This window comes from Chaetodon trifascialis, chromosome 24 (assembly GCF_039877785.1).
Source record: "Chaetodon trifascialis isolate fChaTrf1 chromosome 24, fChaTrf1.hap1, whole genome shotgun sequence".
Lineage (NCBI taxonomy): Eukaryota > Metazoa > Chordata > Actinopteri > Chaetodontiformes > Chaetodontidae > Chaetodon > Chaetodon trifascialis.
Window position 1 is genome coordinate 3337586 of NC_092079.1, and position 18683 is coordinate 3356268.

An 18683-nucleotide genomic window follows, 5' to 3' on the forward strand; every position below is an offset into this window, starting at 1 on the left:
AAGTAAAAATGCAGTAAAATGTTTCCTGTGACTGATAAATCAGTATATATGACACTATTATATGTGAATTTATTTTTCTGGACTTTGACTTTCTGACTAATTTTTACTTCACTACATTTCATTTGACAGACTTACTTTGCAGATTTTAATTATTAATGCAACATATAAACAACTAATAAATTATGATGTATTATTATATATTCAACTACCAAACTGTATATGAAGTAGTTAAAAGTTGCTCCACAGGTGAAAGCTGCACCATTCTGTGTCATGAGTCCTTTGACTTTTGGCACTTTAAGTATTTTTTGATTCTAATACTTTGGTACTTTTTACTTTACCAAAAGATTGGAGTACTTCTTCCAGCACTGTCTGAAACTGAATGTCAGCAACAGAAGAATACAGAATATTTTTTTTTCTGCTCTATCTTTCTTATTAATATTAATGTATGTTATTATATGAGATAATTGCCTGGTAAATTCTCCACTTCCCAGCTTAAAGGGAAAAACTATTTACCTGAGCATCTTTAATGTAGCAGGAAATAAAATGAGGGGAAAACTACCATATCGTTAAAGAAATTCACATCAAATTGACATTTAGAGAGATTTAGTCTAATGTCAGGCCTGGGAAGGTAAGTGAAGTCACAAGTAATATATATAACTCTATACTATTTTAATTTGATTCATTCCACTATCTATACTTTTGTTGTATATTTAGTTTTTGGTGGGTTTTATCTGCAAACTGTGCTGCGAAGGCGGCCAGCAGGGGCGCTAGTTGTCACTTTGCCCCTCTGTCCGGGCGGTCGAGGAAGACCAGAAGGAGGAATCGCTGGCTGTCTGCGCATGCGCGCAGCCGGTGTGTTGTCGCTCTCGATGTGTGTCTGTGGGAAATGGTGAGAAAACAACGGGAAATTTTTTATTGTAACTGTTAAGGCAAACATGCTATGGAATTTTACAGTGTAGGACAGTAGGGAGAGTTTTGATGGCTGAAGTCGAACTGAGTTATAGCGCTATTTGCCACAATAAATATGAATGAAATACTAGCGGAAATTAGCTGCGAAATAAAGTTACTTGTGCTCAAACTGTGTTGATAGGAAGCATTTCAGTATGTAAACTGACCTCATATTGTTCAATGTTTGTTCTGAAATGTAACGCTTAGCCACACGTGAGCAGTTAGTAGGTGCACTTCATCTGCACAAGCACAAAGTCTTCATTTTGTGCATGGACCTTTTGATTAGTCTTAACTCCTGTGTTTCCAGGTGAGGCTCTCAAATGGAAGCAGTGTGTGAGCAGGTCCATGCAGGTCATGATGCTGAGGAGGGGGAGCAGGCAGGAGCAGATGAAGCCATGCTGTGGTCCATCCAGGAGGCTCTGGAGAGGCAGACCCTGCAGATAGGAGCATCAGCCTGTGGGGCCACGGCTGTGGTGGACGTGCTGAAGGCCCTGGGCGTGGATGTGGCCCCTGAGGACGTAGACCACTGCGTCCAGACCCGCCTGAGGAGGAACGAGTCCCCGCTGCCAGACTACCTGCTGTCCCGGAGTGAAGCAGGTAAATGTGTTGTTAGACTGAAACAAGACCTGTACACTTTCACTCCAAAATTACATTACATTCCCCTCCTGTCCACTGAAAGCCATTTATCTACATATTTGATCATTTTGAATGTTTAGCTGTGAATGCATCATCACAAAACTGAAAACAGCCCATTTTGCCACAAAACGTTGAGATACATGGTTCTCATAGGACAGCGGCACTGCAATCATACGATGATCTTGCAGAACCTGATGCATTGCTGGAGATTAAGCTAGCCAACAGCATATAAATTAGTTCAAATGAGCTCAACCTCAAACATCTACAACAGTACAATCCAACATACACATTAATGCAGTAGTATGAATCCACAGACATCAGATTACTTCGGATACTTTCTCACATCCTTTTACCAAAGTCAGGTTTTGAATGCAGAGCTCCTATTTCTAGTGGTGTATTCTCACAGTGTGGTTCTGCTACTTTTAGTTACATGAAGGATCTGAATACTTTATATATATTAACGTGTTGTTCCAACTTCCACTGTATAAGGGTATTATTTAATTATCATCTGTCAAGTTCAAAGGTTCCAAGGTCAGAACAAAAACATGGGAAAAAATGAGCTCGGCTGTCTCGACCTCACTGCTGCTACACAGATTCTTTTGCTCCAGCGTATGAGACCATATTTTTTTACTTTGCAGTGACATAAAATAGACAGAAAAAGGCAATTAAATCCTGAATAGCAATTATTTGTGCGATGGCTACATTTTCACAATGGTGACAGCCCTAAACCGGCTGTTTTTGTTCGACCTAACAGTGAATTTGACGGCTTTTATTACATTGTTTGACAAGGCTGGTCTGAAAGTGCTACGACTATATATTTTAAAGGTTGTATTTGAACACTTTACGGTGCACCAAACCAGAAAAGACAGCAGTCAAAACAATTGATACATATATTACACGGTTAAATTAATGCAGCTTTTCCTATTTTTTTTTTGTTGCCATCTGGTACGGTTGCATGCTTTTGTTTTCCTTTTCATCTCATCAAAATAAAGGCAGTATAACAGAACAGAGACCACACCATTAATATTCTGAAGAGAAAACAGAGAAATCAAAAGAACAGAAGTAAACTAAAGAGTCACTTCAGATTCACCCTCTTGTTTAAAATGTCTATTCATGGGACTTGAAAAGCATTCACTGAACTGGCAGATATTACACCATAAGCACTTGGTGTGAGCTCCAAACTCTCCAAACTGATCTGTGACATTTCATGTCAAGAAACATGAATGCAGAAAGGATGATTTAGCATAGGTGCGCGTCTCAGCCAGCCTCCACAGACAGTCTTAATGTGAGGTATCACTGCAGCTGACAGTGTGACATGTGGCTGCACTGCCAACCAGGCAAAATCAGAAGCGCCCTCTTGAATTAGACAAAGAGTTTTATGTCTGTCAGAGGAGGGACTGTAATTGACTTCTTCAGCCGTGTTACTTTTTTTTTTTTTTTTTTGCCTTGACATTTCAGCCGTTTAGCCCAAGCTGTCATCACACGCACGAGTGGAGTGCAAAAGGAAACACTCCTGCCGTCACTGATCTTAGAATTGAAGATTATGACCTGTTTTAGGTGCGACACACGCTCAGCTCATCCAGGGAGCGGAGGAGGCCAGTAAGGGGAAGGTCACGGGTCGCTTCTTCCACCTTCACCCCCTGCGGCTGGTCAGACTGGTCCCCTGGCTGGCGCGCTGGATCCGAAGTGGCGCCGTTCCTGTGGCGACCATGAACATGCAGCTGGCCGTACCCAAGGGAGAGGAGGTGCCTGATGCTTGGCACCATCAGCTCATATTCGGCGTTCGCCCGAACACTGTTTTCATGACCAATCCTTTAGATGTGGGTGAGTAACAGCAAAGAAACAGCATGTTTTTCAGGAGAATCTGCTGACATTCATCACGTTTTCTTCCTCTGTGCTAAATTCCTTCCTCAGTAAGCGAGGAAGAGTTGCACCAGAGACTCTGCAGCGAGTCTGTGTTGCTCATTCGTCGAGAAGATGTCCTGCAGCGGCTGATGCCAGACTGCTGTCTGTCCAGCTTGTCCGACCCGCGGTGGAAAGCCCTGGATATCGAGGGTGAAGCAGTTCATTATGCTCGTCTTTATGCTGATTTTTTTTATGCGGCACGCGCACGTATTCTCATTGTTTTTCTCCCCATTTTCTTCCCGTTAGGTCAAGTGAAACAGATGCTTCGAGAAGAGGAGGAGGAAGAAGATAGAGCCAAGTTAACACACATCACCATCCCTGCAGCGTACAGTTCAGGCATCACACTCTTCGCCCTACGGCAGTCAGAGTTAGGACAGGAGCTCCTCAGTGCTCCTGAACTTCCTTTGTTGTGACCAGACTGACAATCATGGACTGGAGGCTTATTTATTGTGATATGAAGAATAGAATTCATAACCCAACTGTATCGATCCTGGTGTTTAGGATCGGCAGATATCCACCCCTGCCGGACTGACCATCCTCGAAGAGATTCAAGCGCAAGAACAGAGCGATCAGCAAAAATAACACGTGATAAATGGCAGGTTGAGTCTCATAAACATTTACACAAGGAGAAAAGATATTACAGATTTGTGCAGGAGATAAAAAGAGACCATAAAACCATGCTTTCATAAGAAACAACCACAAAAATCAATGACACGGCTGCAAGACTTGCACGATCAATGATTTTTATTCCGTTAATGAACATTTCTATCACTGATGCCTTTTGTTCTCCCCATGCATTAATAACAGTTTAGTGACTTAATTACTTGAATAAAATGTGTTTCAAATAATAAAGGAGCTGACACTGCATCGAGTTTTGTAACCACCTCCCCTCATCAGCCTCTTGCTTTAAGCAGAATTAAAAAAAAAGCAGATCCCATCAGCCCGTTTGGCCACTTCACACCATCTCCCAGTTAACTTTCTGATTGACTTTCAGAACGAATCGATTTCTTTCGAAGCAGTAAATGGCACAGCTCCAGCTTATATTTCAGAGCTGCTGTGTCCTGATGCGCCACAGCTTATATCAGCAGTCTGCTCTGATTGCTCCGCGGGACACATTTTGCACTAAAGGTGGTGGAGTCATTGCAGCCGGGGTACTTAGATTTTGGCACAATTAAAGAAAAATCTCCTCTGTTTTCCCCAAGAGGCAGCTCGCTTTCCGCCACGCCAGGTCCTCTGTCTCAGTTAAAGCAGCCACAGAGTGAAAAATCCGTACAAATGTAACTAACAGTCGCTTTAGCAGAATGGCTGCTGTGATATGATTATATGTTTTATCACTGAATGATTAATGAGCAGCTTTTCACTGTTGTAGCTTGTTGAGTTGCTGCTCATTGAACTACTTCCCAAATGACTAAAGCAATGCATCAGTGTTTGAGAGGTTCATCAGAGGTTTAGCATGTAATCTGCCAAGTAATTAAATGTAGTGGAGTATACTGACGAGCGTAGTTAGTCTCATCACTGCTCTTGGTTGCACATGTGGCAAAAAAAAATCCGAAAACTGGGCTCTCTACCAGAATGAACCAAGTTTCTGTTCCCCAAAGTCTGTTTCCTTTAACGACCATATTTGTTGTCATCAGTGGAGGGATGTAACTTAGTACATTTACTCAATACTGCATCTTCTGGGTAACTTCTGGGATTTGTGATCTTTTCCTGAAGCTTTACAAACCAATCAATTGATTAACGGAGAAAATAGTCAGCAGATTCATCCATATTGAAAAAAAATAATTGAATAATGAGTTAAAGGTCAGCTCCAACAGTGCTTTAAATCAATGCATGAGCAATGACACTCGAATGATAAAATATGCAACAGTGCAAGTCGTTTTTCTGCGTACTTTTATCACTTTAAGTACAATTTCTTTACACTATTAGCAGACTTTCAGCCTCAAACAGTGGATATCTGTGTTTACGCAGCCTCTTAGTTTTATGGAAATCAGTAAAATGTATTTAAAACTACTTTGTGCTACAGAAAGACGTAAAGATTAGCTTGTTTTCCTCATTGGCGCAGGTATAGATGATGAGGTGAAATAACTTTGGTGGGACACCTGGTATCGCTAGTTAACTACAATTCCCATAATGCACTGGGCAGCTACACCCCGAGGAAGTTGGAAAACGTTAAAACTCCGAAAAAGTAGCAGGTTGGACAGCAGAGAAAGGTATGAAGTAGACAAATACTTTAACGAAACGGGAAACAAAGGCGGATCTTACAGTTTTTAATATTATGTCGTACTTTTAGCTACTTTGCTAACAGCTAACGCGCAGTTTGGTACATCATGGTGATATATTGGATGCACGTGGTGCGCGTGTAATGTGTGTGTGTGATAACATGCTTTGCATCCAGGGTCAGTCTGCAGGCTGAAAGCAGAGGAGACGCTTCTGACTGCCGTCCTGAGCTGGGCTCCGTCTATTTCCTGTTTCACTCATTCACGAACACACAGGTGAGTGTCTAAACAGCACGAGAGATGTCCGTTTCAGCTGTGCTTTATGTGCTAATGTTGTTAAAAAGTGTTGACTGTCATGCTAAAGTCAGAACTGTTGTCATTATCATGCTAAAGCAGAATAAATGCATCTTACTGATGCTTTACGAGCTTGTACAGAGAATCGGTTGAGGTTAGTGGCACTGAATGATTGAATGTTGACATATTGGTGTGGTTGTTCCAGGATGTAGACGACACCATCCATCCTGTTAAGATGCAAATTAAGTGCGTGTTTAGGCTGTTCATGCATGAGCAGCTATATTGATGATGCTTACTGTAATTTAATTGCTTATATTATCTGTAGTAAAGTGTGAATTTTTTTTTTTAATGACTTTATTGATCTCCATATTTTAGTTACATGTGCACAAATGCATTGAGTACATAGTATGGTAAGAAGATAAACTCAGCACGTCATATAGCACATTTATCTTTAGAAGTCCACTCATGCTTTTGGTTTGCTCTCTGACATGTGAGTCCCACGAGGAGTGATTCCAATCAAAGGCAGTGATTTGGCTAATTGTGGAACATGTGCAGCCACTGTGCAACACTCACCCCTTTGTTATGTATCTATTCCTAATCAGTGCAGCTTTTAGACAATGTCTCTGCACAAACAGGACTTTACTGCAGTAAACTGGGCAGTTACTCAATCCTCAGAGTTCAAGTCATCGGGTTTCAGATTGGGATGGTTTGAACTCTGACCCCAGTTTGTTTGAGTCTTTTCCCATTTGGCTGATTTTATGTGAAATGGTGTCCACTCAAAGTGCTAAAAGTTGGAATTTTGACTTTTTTTTCTTGTTTATAGACTTATTTACAAGACAATAAATAGGCTCCAAACCCAGTCAAATCATTTAGGCTTTTCCCAGTTGTGAGATTGCATTGATCTAATGGTGTCACGAGGGATCCTGGTTTCGGTTGATTGAATTCACGTTGTGACACTGACAGTTTGCTTTTCAGTGCCACATCCTCTGAATTACTTGTGAGAAATTGCTTTAAATGGCTGTAAAAATCATCAGTGAACACAATAAAAAAGGTTCCAATCAGCATATTCTCTCCCTGACTTTTGCGAATAAGAATGAAATACTTGCTTAACAGAACAGTGGTTTGCCTCACAAACAAAACTGCGATCCAGTCGTTACATTCAGTAAATGAAACACCCCAAGAGAGACGGACTGCAGAGTAACTGCACTGCCAGACTGAAGCAAATGCTTTTACTGTATATCAACCAGATAATGGCTTTGTTTTTCCATGCAAATGAGCTCCTGTTTGCAGCTGCTGGTGATTTGGCCTCGCCTCGTGGCCGCGCCATTTAATTGTGGACTTGTGTTTTTGTTCTAGTTGATTGGATCCGTGTTAGTGTGGCATTACAAGATAATATAAGTCCCCAAGCCTCAGAAAAGGTCAGCGCTTCCTCACAGCTTAGGGAACTCCTCGCGTTATAGGTCAGTCTTTGCATGCAATTAAACGGGTGCTTTGCGATGGCTTAAAGAAGGAAAAGTGCTGGCCATTCTGCGCAGTAACCTTGAGTGCTTTTAATACGACATCCTGGGATCTCTTATTTTCCCGTCGCTCAGGTACGATGGCAGAGAGGGTGCTGGTGGTCGGCAGCGGCGGGCGGGAGCACGTGCTGGCCTGGAAGCTGGCCCAGTCACCACAGATTCAGCAAGTCCTGGTGGCCCCGGGGAACGCAGGCACGGCCAGCTGTGGGAAGATCAGCAACTCGGGTAAATACTAATCAATACATGTAAATAAACTCCTCTTTAAAAAAATCCATTTGACCAAAGCTGTACAAGAAAAAGAAATACGGCATTGAATCATTTACAGCTGGTCCATAAAATATCTAAAAATAAGAGTTTTTTTAAAAAGTGAAGTTGTTCTGTCTGATTGATCGTGCAAAGAGATATTTAGTTTGTTATCTTAGAGGAACAAGAACCTCAGTAAATATTTGTTTTCGCTGGAACCGGTGGAATTTCTTGGCTTATATGCTTTTAAAAGTGCTTCAAGGATTAGTCTGACATTTTGAGAGATGCACATGTGCCGCTTATGTCTGTTTGATAAACACGAAGCTACAGCCAGTTATCACAGCTTAGCATAAAGACTGTAAACGGGAAAACTTACAAAAAAAGGGAAATTGTTATTTTCGGGACAGAGCCAAGCTTGCTGTCTCCTCTGGTCTTTGTGCCAAGCTAAGCTAAGATTCCCCTGGCTCCAGCTCTATCTTATGTCAATGATGAATCAATCATTAAAACAGTTACTGATTAATTTTCTGCTCATCAGCGAACTGACTCATCATTACAGCCCTGACGAGGTATTATTAGGATCTTCCAGCATTTAGTTCTTTATTCACTTCATCATGTCAAACCTTTGTGAAACTCTTCTTTTACATCACGGGAAGATGCTTTCATATCATCCACAGCTACTGTGTATTTTAATAAATGTAGCTTGAAATTTATGACAGCCATTTGTAAGGTGAAGAGAAGCGAGCTCCCATAGAAATATGTGTTCGTTGATGTGCGGAATTAGCTTGATACGATTGTTGAATATGCAGCCTAAGCGGAAATGACCCCCGTCTCTCCATGCAGAGGTATCGGTGAGCAACCACAGCATCTTGGCTCAGTTCTGCAAGGATCATCACGTCGGGCTGGTTGTGGTGGGACCTGAGGTGCCGCTGGCGGCAGGTACGTGAGCTCCGTCGCGTTAACTCTTCGCTCTGATTGCATTTTATTCCCTGAACTCTATCGTCTGTGCCAGGCATTGTGGACGACCTGACGGCGGCAGGAGTGCCCTGTTTTGGCCCGTCCGCCAAAGCAGCTCAGTTGGAGGCCAGCAAGAGCTTTTCCAAGGCCTTCATGGAGCGTCACGGCATCCCCACAGCCCGCTACGGCTCCTTCAAAGACCCCCAGGAGGCCTGCAACTACATCCGCACGTCAGTACAGCAGACAGACACAAAGTTTGTATCTGTAGGAGGACACGCAGGGACACTGACTCTGAAAAAGAAGTAATTAGCAGAGGGAATAAATGGTGGTCGCTGTTTGTGGCGAGTCAATAACATCATTTTCATCAGTTTTGATTTCCAGCTGCAAAGATGTTGGTGGACTTTAGTTTTCAGAGCCATTAAACACCAAATTTGCACGGTAATAGAAAATGAAATTGTCACTGAAGTTTTGTTTCTCAGATGGCTTCATGAGTTAACGATCTAAGATGTGACGCTTGCCTTTCCTGAGCGAGCGCCCTCAGAAGTCCGCCGTAAACAAAGTTCCAACTTTTCCAGACAAAGCGGAAAAGATCCTTTCCGCTCAGCTAGAGTCGTTTCTTTGGTCATATAAAGCATCTCGGGCAGAGCAGCAGCTGCCTTATTCTGACAGCCGTCATCCATACGGATCCCAAACAAACAAACACGGCGCGCCGCAAATGTTAAACGCTCCTCAGAAAAAACATTTAATGCCGCGTATCAGCCGAGCAGCATCTGCTCCAGATGTGTTTGCCCGTGGAGCGATGTTGATTCTCACTGCACATTACTGAGCTGATGTCAGTCTGTGTGTCGGGGGGGGGGGGTCTCCAGGGCCGACTTCCCAGCGCTGGTGGTGAAGGCCAGCGGGCTGGCAGCAGGGAAGGGAGTCATCGTGGCAGGAGACCAGGACGAGGCCTGTCAGGCTGTGATGGACATCATGAAGGTTTGAGCCTTTGAGTCATCTCTACTCCTCATCTTTTATATGTGACAATTCACTCCTGCAACCGACGCCTCAACCTCAGGCATGAGGTCGCCCGATCGGTCAGTACAATAATGTCTCCCTGCGCATTGCAGGACAGAGCCTTTGGATCTGCAGGGGAGACCGTGGTGGTTGAAGAGCTCCTCGAGGGAGAGGAAGTGTCTGTGAGTGGAGCTTTTACCACAAACCCGAAACTCGACCTTTAAGACGTGAATTAGTGGCAAACCGGCAGGATGTTAAACCGCCTCCTGCTCTTCTCGCAGTGTCTGTGTTTCAGCGACGGCTCCTCGGTGTCTCCGATGCCTCCGGCGCAGGACCACAAGCGGCTGCAGGACGGCGACCTGGGCCCAAACACTGGCGGCATGGGGGCCTACTGCCCCACCCCTCAGGTACACGCCTCTTCCTCTCAGTCTGGTTCTCTTTTGTCGGACGCTCTGTCGCCACTGCTCATCACTTGTTCTTTGTAGGTGAGCCAGGAGCTGCTGCAGCAGATCAGGGAGACGGTCCTCCAGAAGACTGTGGATGGGATGAAGGAGGAGGGAACTCCTTATGTTGGTATGTGCTCGTGATCCGTCTGTGGTCTGTGCTCGAGTCCAGATACCTGCTCTGCATTTTAATCGTTTTTTTTCTCTTCTTATGTTCCAGGTGTGCTGTATGCAGGCCTGATGTTGACCAAACAAGGGCCAAAGGTCCTCGAGTTCAACTGTCGGTTTGGAGACCCTGAGTGTCAGGTGGGTTTCTTTACCTGCCACCTATCGCTGCCCCCCCCCCCCCCCCCCCCAACACAAACATTAAATCATTAAATATCCACTGCTGGCTGTTTCAGGTGCTCCTGCCGCTGTTAAAGAGCGACCTCTACGAAGTGATCATGAACACCATGAGTGGTAAACTGGCCTCCAGCGCCCCCGTGTGGCAACAGGACAGCTCTGCAGTCACTGTGGTGGTGGCCAGTGCTGGTTACCCCGGCTCATACAAGAAGGGAGTGGAGATCACAGGTACGCATGTGATCTGACTCATGTCTGATACCGACTCAAATTGTTTTTTTTAATTTCTGTGTGGCAGATGGGCTTTTTTCATCTCCGACATGGGCCTTCTTTGTTCTTATCGTGGAAAAAGGGGCAGGAATTGAATCTATAAAGGCAGTTTCAGCACCGTTTGTTCTGTTTGGCATGTAAAATATCCTTTAAATGGCTTTTGTGTTTCCTCACAGCACCAGTTGATGGATTCAGATTGTTTTGTCCAGCCAACTAAAAACCCAAAGACAATTAGTTCAGTGTTGTAGAAGATAAAGAGATTGAGCACAATCTTCACATTTGAGAAGCCGGAGCCACAAATCGACTTAAAAAAACGACTTTTTCCAGTCCAAACTTTAAGATCATATGTGGTGATTTGAACAATCGTCATCATTAATTGTCATCATACTACAGACGTTGGTTTTAATGGGTTCAAACACTCCTTAAGCTGCTATGATTTGAGCATTTGTGACTTTTGTCTAAAAAGAGTTCTGCTGAAAGCACACACACACACACACACACACCCACACACACACACACCACAGCCGTTAGAGTGAGTGGAAAGTTGTTGAATCCTCCTCACAGTTTAAACTGTAAAGCTGTGGAATGAATCCATGTGAATGTTGTTTTTGTCTGCGTCTTGTACCTCTGACCTCCAGGCTTGTCCCAGGTTCAGGACTTGGGGCTGCAGGTTTTCCACGCCGGCACCGCCCTGAAGGACGGAGCCGTGGTCTCCAGCGGAGGGCGGGTCCTCACCGTCACCGCGGTCAGGCCGTCCCTGGAGACGGCCCTGCAGGCGGCCAATCAGGGTGCAGCAGCCGTTGGCTTCCCGGACGCCGTGTACCGCCGTGACATCGGCCACCATGCCATCGCCCACCTTAAGCAGCACAGGTGTGCGAGCTAAAAACACACTAAAACACTCAAACATTCCCCCTGTGTCTTTGAACTGTTTGTATTTGTTTATCACGTAGAACTTTAAGAAGAATAAACGTCATGTTGTATATACCTGTGTCAGAGCAGTTCTTCAAACAGCCAATCACATCTGAGCTTCTGCTCTGATCTGAACACTTTTAAGCCTGAGGACTTACTGTAACTTGCACAGAACACTGGCAGGAAGAGTCACCGCTCATCAGCTGAGTGTTTCACTGTGTCTCTGACAGAGGTCTGACCTACAAAGATAGCGGAGTGGACATCGCTGCCGGGAACAAGCTGGTGGACGTGATCAAGCCTCTGGCTAAGGCAACTTCCCGCACTGGTAACACACGAGTACTTCCGAGTACATCCAAGTAATGGCAGTATGCTTTCAGTGTTCATCCATGAGACACAAACAGCACCAGTGACTCAAAGGGCTCTTATTTGTATAACTGTATTTTAAAAGCTGTTGCAAATGAGAAGGATTGGATGAAGCAGCGACCTCTTTCTCCACCAGGATGTAATGCAGAGCTGGGAGGCTTTGCTGGGCTCTTTGACCTGAAGGCTGCAGGGTTCGTGGACCCGATCCTGGTGTCTGGGACAGATGGAGTGGGCACCAAACTCAAGGTGGGACTTGAAGTCTTTCATCCTGTTTTGGGAGGAGATTATAGAAGGAGTTGCTGACCACGGTCTGAGTCATATTTTTTTTAATGCAAACTGTGCTGTTTGTCGTCACCGTGCAGATATGCGGCATCTGTTGTTACTGCAGTGCGCTGGAACAAATGAGAATCAAATGAAAGTATTAAATCCTCGACTCTTTCCCAGTTGGCTTTCGTAGATGCCAGATCAGCCAAGAAATAACCATTCAAAATGGGATTCAGATTTGGCTCAGAAGTAATGGAGCAGCAGGGGAGATGCGCTTATCTGTAGACGGATTCAAAAGCTTAGACTCGGGCGCTTTAAAACCCCCGAGCAGAAATACAGATTTCATTTATTTAAAGTGTGAAAGGCCCAGGATTATTTCACGGACACCCTGGAAGGAGATTCAGCTCTTTGTTTTGTGCACTTGGTTTTAATTCGTCAAGGTGCCAAAACGCCACAACGCTCAAGTGACCACAAACACAGCTAAATATCAGCCGGGTGAGACTCTGGTGAGGTCTGTTGCAGCAGCTTCTCCTCATGCAGCTTTCATGTGGTCGGTCATCAGATCGCCCAGGCGTGCGGCCGGCACGGCGGCCTGGGTCAGGACCTGGTGGCCATGTGTGTGAACGATGTGCTGGCTCAGGGCGCCGAGCCACTTTTCTTCCTCGACTACTTCTCCTGCGGCAAGCTGGACGTGGACGTGGCCGCCTCGGTGGTTGGCGGCATCGCGAAGGCCTGCCAGATGGCCGGCTGCGCTTTGCTGGGTGAGAGTTGAGAGACGATTTGTATGAGATGAGCAGTCTGGTTGTTCATATTTGGCTGCTGGGATCTTGACTTCCCCTATTGATGCCTCATTCTATGCCGCCATCTTTTTGCATGCAGGCGGTGAGACGGCAGAGATGCCGGGCGTCTACGCTCCAGGAGAGTACGACCTGGCCGGGTTCTGCGTCGGAGCAGTGGAGCGTGGTGCCCTGCTGCCCAGGTTGGGGGACATCGCTGAGGGGGACCTGCTGATCGGAGTGGCCTCCTCCGGTGTCCACAGCAACGGCTTCAGCCTGGTCCGCAAAGTCCTGGAGAGGGCCGGCCTCAGCTACAGCTCCCCTGCTACTTTTGGCAAGACGGGACAGACTGTCGGTACGTCACCTTCAGTCACAAAGATGGACCGGAGCGTGCTCTGAGTTCTCATTTTTAAGATTTTTAAATTGTCCAAAACTTTGAGTTTTGACCAAATACCTTCAAAGCTGACACTCCAATTAGTGCTAACAAGCAAATGTTAGCATGCTAACAACAAGGTAAATAATGACTAACATTAACCAACGTTGTGCTTGTTGAATATAATCAGCATAAGATCGTGAACATGGTATTCATTCCTGATGCTTCACATCAGCACGTTAGCATTTTCACTGTCACCATTAGCATGCTGATGTTAGCATTTAGCTCAAAGCACAGAGCTGCAGGCACGTTAGACTCAAAGGTGGCAGCCTCAGTTTTATTGGTGTTTTATTTTTTTCAAATGTAGGACATTGTTTCTGGAAAAGAGTATTTGTGAGAAAATCTTGTGAAAAGTCAAAGAATAAGTGATTCATAATTTTTCGGTGCTTTCTCAACATAAATGTTGAGGAGTTGCAGCTTCTCACGTGATGTTTGGGTTGTGGACCGTCACTCAAATACAAGCATTTTAATAATATAATAGTATCAAGCAGAACTGTAACTCTTGCTGAACCCAGAATTTGACTGCAACTCTGCTTCCAGGCGAGGTTTTGCTGACGCCAACAAAGATCTACAGTGGCACGCTGCTGCCGGTCCTCCGCAGCGGCGCTGTCAAAGCCTACGCTCACATCACAGGGGGCGGGCTTCTGGAGAACATCCCGCGGGTGCTGCCCCAGGGGCTGGCAGTCGATCTCGGTGAGACGAAAGCTTCGTCGTCAGATGCTGCATAAGCACACAAACATGTCAACGTCAACAGTCTGGAGGTGGCGTGCCTCCGGATGAAGCTGCTTTTGCATTTTGGAAGTCTTTTATTTGTTTGTATTTAGCGTGAGCAAAGAAATGAGATTTACTGAATAAATGCACTTACAGCCGCATGCGAACAGCAAAGTTAGAGGTCGACACGAACAAACGTCTTTTGAGATTCAGCAGGTGTTTGCATGTTGTCGTCTCATTAATATGTCCGCTCAGACGCCTCTCGGTGGAGCGTCCCCCCGGTGTTTTCCTGGCTCCATGAGGAGGGGGGTCTGAGCGAAGAGGAGATGGCGCGCACCTTCAACTGCGGCCTGGGGGCCGTGCTGGTGGTGGCCCCCCCGGATGCTCAGAGGGTCCTACGGCAGCTTCAAGCCCATGAAGCAGCCTGGATCGTGGGCTCGCTGGCCCACAAGCAGCCTGGTGAGACACTGATGCACTTCAGATGTGTTTTTAGAAACATGCAAAAAAAAAAAAAAGGAAAGGCAACCAATGGACGTGAATCCAGAATTTGTCATTGACAGAATGGAAGTGAAATGTTTGTTCATGCAGGAGCTGAACCTGTGGTGGTCCGCAACCTGAAACACAGCCTGCTGAATGCAGGACCCGCCTGCAGCGGCGAGTTGGCTGTCCAGCGGAACGGAGGTTGCCGTGGCAACAGCAGCACGCCACACAAGAGGACCAGAGTAGCTGTTCTTATCTCTGGCACAGGTGGGTTTATAGCCAAAAGAAGAGCTGCAGTTGGAGCGTTTCTATTAAAGGAAACAGTTTGACATGTTGGGAAAGATGCAGATTTGCTTTCTTGCCAACACCTGGATAAGAGGATTGATACGCCCTCATAAAGCACCATCATACAGCAACCTATATTTCACATTTTTTCTCCAGGTTACACAAACAGGTTATGGTCCTGGTATGTTCTTACCATCAGACAGAGCTGGCCCAGCTGCTTGCCCGTTTCCAGTCTTTATGTTAACCAGCTGTTGGCTCTAGCTACATATTTACTGAACAGACATGATGCTGGTTTCAATCTTCTCCTCTATCAGTGCAAGAAAGCCAATAAGTGTGTTTTTCAAAATAAAAGCAGAACACAACAGAGTCAAAGTTGCACGTTCCTGACGGCACGTCTCAAATATCCTCTGGTCCATCTGTCCCAGGCACCAACCTGCAGGCTCTGATAGAGCAGGCCAAGCGTCCTTCCAGCTCAGCAGAGATTGCAGTCGTTATCTCCAACAGACCTGGAGTTCAGGGCCTGAAGAGAGCATCGCTAGCTGGCATCCAGACACGGGTTTGAAAAAACATAATAATGACAGTTTTTATTTGTGTGTGTGAGTGCGTACATATATATGTGATGATGATCAAGCACACCAGAACCAAAAAAAAACAAGGCCAAATGAACAGTGAGACCCAAAAGGACTGGGCTGAGGGTGCTTTACTGAAACTCAGGACTCTGTCAACCAGGTGGTGGACCACAAGCTGTACGGGAGCCGAGCCGAGTTCGACGGCACCATCGATCGCGTGCTGGAGGAATTTGGGGTGGAGCTGGTGTGTCTGGCTGGATTCATGAGGATCCTCACGGGGCCTTTCGTCAAGAAGTGGAACGGTGTGAAAACACAGTTTGGACTGAATGTCTCACATGAATAAACGTGGCGATCTGGACCCGGCGGATCACAGGAAGGCCTTTTTCACTGGGTGTTTGTCTGTTACAGGAAAGCTGCTGAACATCCACCCATCCCTGCTGCCATCATTCAAGGGCGTGAATGCCCAGAAGCAGGCTCTCCAGGCTGGGGTGCGGGTGGCTGGCTGCACAGTCCACTTTGTAGCAGTAAGTGTGTCAGACTGTGGAAACGCCCTCTCTGTATTATTGAACCGAGGGAGTCAGCTGTGTTTTGTTCCACGTTTAGGAAGAGGTGGACGCTGGAGCCATCATCGTGCAGGAGGCGGTGCCTGTGCTGAGCGGCGACACGGAGGACACCCTGTCCGACAGAATCCGACAGGCCGAGCACCGAGCCTTCCCCGCCGCTCTGGAGCTGGTGGCCAGCGGCGCGGTCGGGCTCGGAGAGGACGGACACATCGCCTGGAAGTCGAATTCTCAGAGTTAAAGAGCACACATCCAGCTCAGCAGTTGACTTGTTACTTAACACTGGTTTACTAATACAGAGGAGACACTAACAAAGCAGGCTGACGAATACAACACACATTTGCTGTGTTTAAAAGCTCCAGCTGAGGTCAAGATGTTCACGACCAGTGTAGAATATATGGCAGCATTTCAAACATCATACTTGAAACAAAAATGACATTCCAATGGTACCTTTTGAGAAATCTAAGTTGCACTGGAATAAACCTCTGAATTGGAAAATGCAATGCTGTCCAGAGCATAGTGTTCTTATAATTGTGACTTTTTGAACGTGTTTGTAGCTAAAACTGTCGTGTCATTATTAAACCAGTTTGGGTGAATGCAAGGAGTCGATTGGCGCAGCATTTCTTTTTTTTATTGTTTCAGAGACACTTCAAATGCAACAGGACATGAGGAGCACCTTCATCCTTTCACCCAGCCAATGTCTTGCAAAATGTTCTTTCTCACGCTGCATTTGTCCTTGCAGGAAACACTGCGACATCCCGAAAGTGCTTCCAGTCGCTGACGATCAGGCCAGAGTTTTAGAGCATTTATCAGTGGCAGCTTTGTGTTTGTCAGCTCCTGTGGAAGCGCAGGACCGACAGCCTCTCATTTCCAGCTCTCGTCGACAAGCAGGACTCTCCCCTCAAACCAGCCTGGTCCAGTAAACGGATGATTTCCTCTGGTGAGAAAAAGAAAAAAGCTTGTTATCCTGAATGTTCCCCACACTGAACATCACCTCAGAGGCATCAGTGAACTCACCGGGATCGTTCTCGTCAATGGCGACGAGGTAAAATAACCCTTTGCTGGAGAGCAACTGCGCTACCAGGGGCAGAAATCTGTCGGTCACCTCTCGTCCTCGCCTCCCACCAGCCCAGGCGGCCTCGATACCCGTGCCGCCAACCTGGAAGAGAAGCACACGTTATTAACACGCTCCTCGTCTCCGGACAGAAGACGACCTGCAGCACAGAGCTGAACCACCTCCTCTGAAGGTGTGACCACGTATGGAGGGTTGAAGAGGAGGACGTCCACTTTCCCACTGAGGCGTGGCAGAAGACACTCCACCTAAAGGACGGAGTGAAAAGTCAAATCCTTGCACGCGAAAACCTGTATATATGACATGAAAGCTGAAAGTCTCACCAGGGACGTGAGGACAGGCTGCAGCGAGACACTATTGCAGGAGGCCGTCTCTGCTGTGCACTGTGCCGCTGCAGGGTTCACATCAGTGCAACTGGAAGAGAGACGAGCAAGATTAGTCCACAACAAGTTTCCAACAAGTCTTTATTAACAGGGAAAAACTTACTCACAGATAAAAAGCCGAAGGGCCGACCACCGATGCCAGAAATGCTGACACAACTCCCGAACCGCTGCCCACCTCCAGACACACACATGGGCTGAAAACAGGCGAGAAATATCCAGAGGTCAACTTCAGGTGAGCTACAGGAAACACGTGATGCAATGAAGAACAAGTGATGAACTGTGTGTGGGCGGTGGAAGTCTTCACATCCTTTACTTTGCTGAAGGTATTAACAGCACACTTCAAAAAAATATGTAAGTCCTGCATTGAAATGTTAAGTAAAAATATACATGATCAGAAACGCCCCCTGTGACTGTTACGATTTTCTTTTTCATCACTGATGAAATCATGTAAAAGCCGGGTTTTACTGTTGGAGTATATTCTGAAGTGTTATGTGTAAGACAAACTAATGATAGTTTAAAACAAACACATTTCAATTTGTGGAGTAACTAAAGCTGTCAGATGAATTACGAAAGGCCTCAAACAAGTACTTACTGGAGTAAGAGTACTTTGTTCTACTGCCCCTCCGGCGGCGTCTCACCTCATCAACTGCAGTCGCTCGGCGTCTTTCTCCAGGGCGTCAATCAGCAGGAAGGAGTCCTCCGCCGGCTCGTAAACATCCCGGAAGTGTCCTCGTCCGGCGTGCCGGTAAACAGGTGTGGGATAGTTGCTCGACATGTGACCTACACAGCTGGAGGATATCAGGAATCAACTGTTAGCTTCCAGTGTCGCTGACCGCCTGCACGCGCTCCTGGTCTGTCTGCATTTAATAAGTAAACATGTCACTGTGCGTAACTGTTGGTGTTGTCAGAGTTTGACTCCGTGTTGTTGTTGTTGTTGTTGTTGTTGTTGTTTCACTCGTCAGCCAGGCTTCACGGAAGGCTGGAAGTGAAAGCCATGCTGGTTTGTAAATGCAGCTAGCCCATTCACAGCCCACTTCCGTATTTGCGTCATACGTCACCGTGACGTAAGTGAATCTTCCTCGTGGCGGCTCATCAGTCTGATGTTAAAACGGTGTCG

The 18683-nt window shown here is 46.0% G+C and overlaps 3 protein-coding genes across 3 annotated transcripts; 2 read left to right on the top strand and 1 right to left on the bottom strand.

The window, feature by feature from the left end:
* Positions 1-801: 801 nt before the first annotated feature.
* LOC139327827 (uncharacterized) lies at positions 802-5359 on the top strand. Its single transcript, XM_070957830.1, has 5 exons — positions 802-889; positions 1256-1545; positions 3142-3408; positions 3499-3639; positions 3736-5359. The coding sequence occupies exons 2-5, from the start codon at positions 1269-1271 to the stop codon at positions 3900-3902; spliced, it is 852 nt and encodes a 283-aa protein (XP_070813931.1). The 5' UTR covers positions 802-889; positions 1256-1268; the 3' UTR covers positions 3903-5359.
* A 523-nt stretch (positions 5360-5882) lies between these two features.
* Positions 5883-16710, top strand: gart (phosphoribosylglycinamide formyltransferase). The gene is made up of 22 exons (XM_070957875.1): positions 5883-5981; positions 7592-7741; positions 8600-8695; positions 8769-8943; positions 9580-9691; positions 9823-9891; positions 9991-10116; positions 10195-10282; positions 10373-10458; positions 10554-10722; positions 11400-11631; positions 11901-11995; positions 12170-12279; positions 12860-13058; positions 13177-13428; positions 14047-14199; positions 14473-14676; positions 14806-14964; positions 15408-15538; positions 15712-15853; positions 15960-16075; positions 16155-16710. Exons 2-22 carry the CDS (start codon positions 7597-7599, stop codon positions 16350-16352), a joined length of 3057 nt encoding a protein of 1018 aa, XP_070813976.1. The 5' UTR covers positions 5883-5981; positions 7592-7596; the 3' UTR covers positions 16353-16710.
* On the bottom strand, positions 16486-18593 carry n6amt1 (N-6 adenine-specific DNA methyltransferase 1). Its single transcript, XM_070957876.1, has 6 exons — positions 18205-18593; positions 17674-17760; positions 17507-17597; positions 17348-17431; positions 17129-17270; positions 16486-17048 (listed from the first exon to the last, which is right to left on the bottom strand). The coding sequence occupies exons 1-6, from the start codon at positions 18339-18341 to the stop codon at positions 16942-16944; spliced, it is 648 nt and encodes a 215-aa protein (XP_070813977.1). The 5' UTR covers positions 18342-18593; the 3' UTR covers positions 16486-16941.
* Positions 18594-18683: the final 90 nt, after the last annotated feature.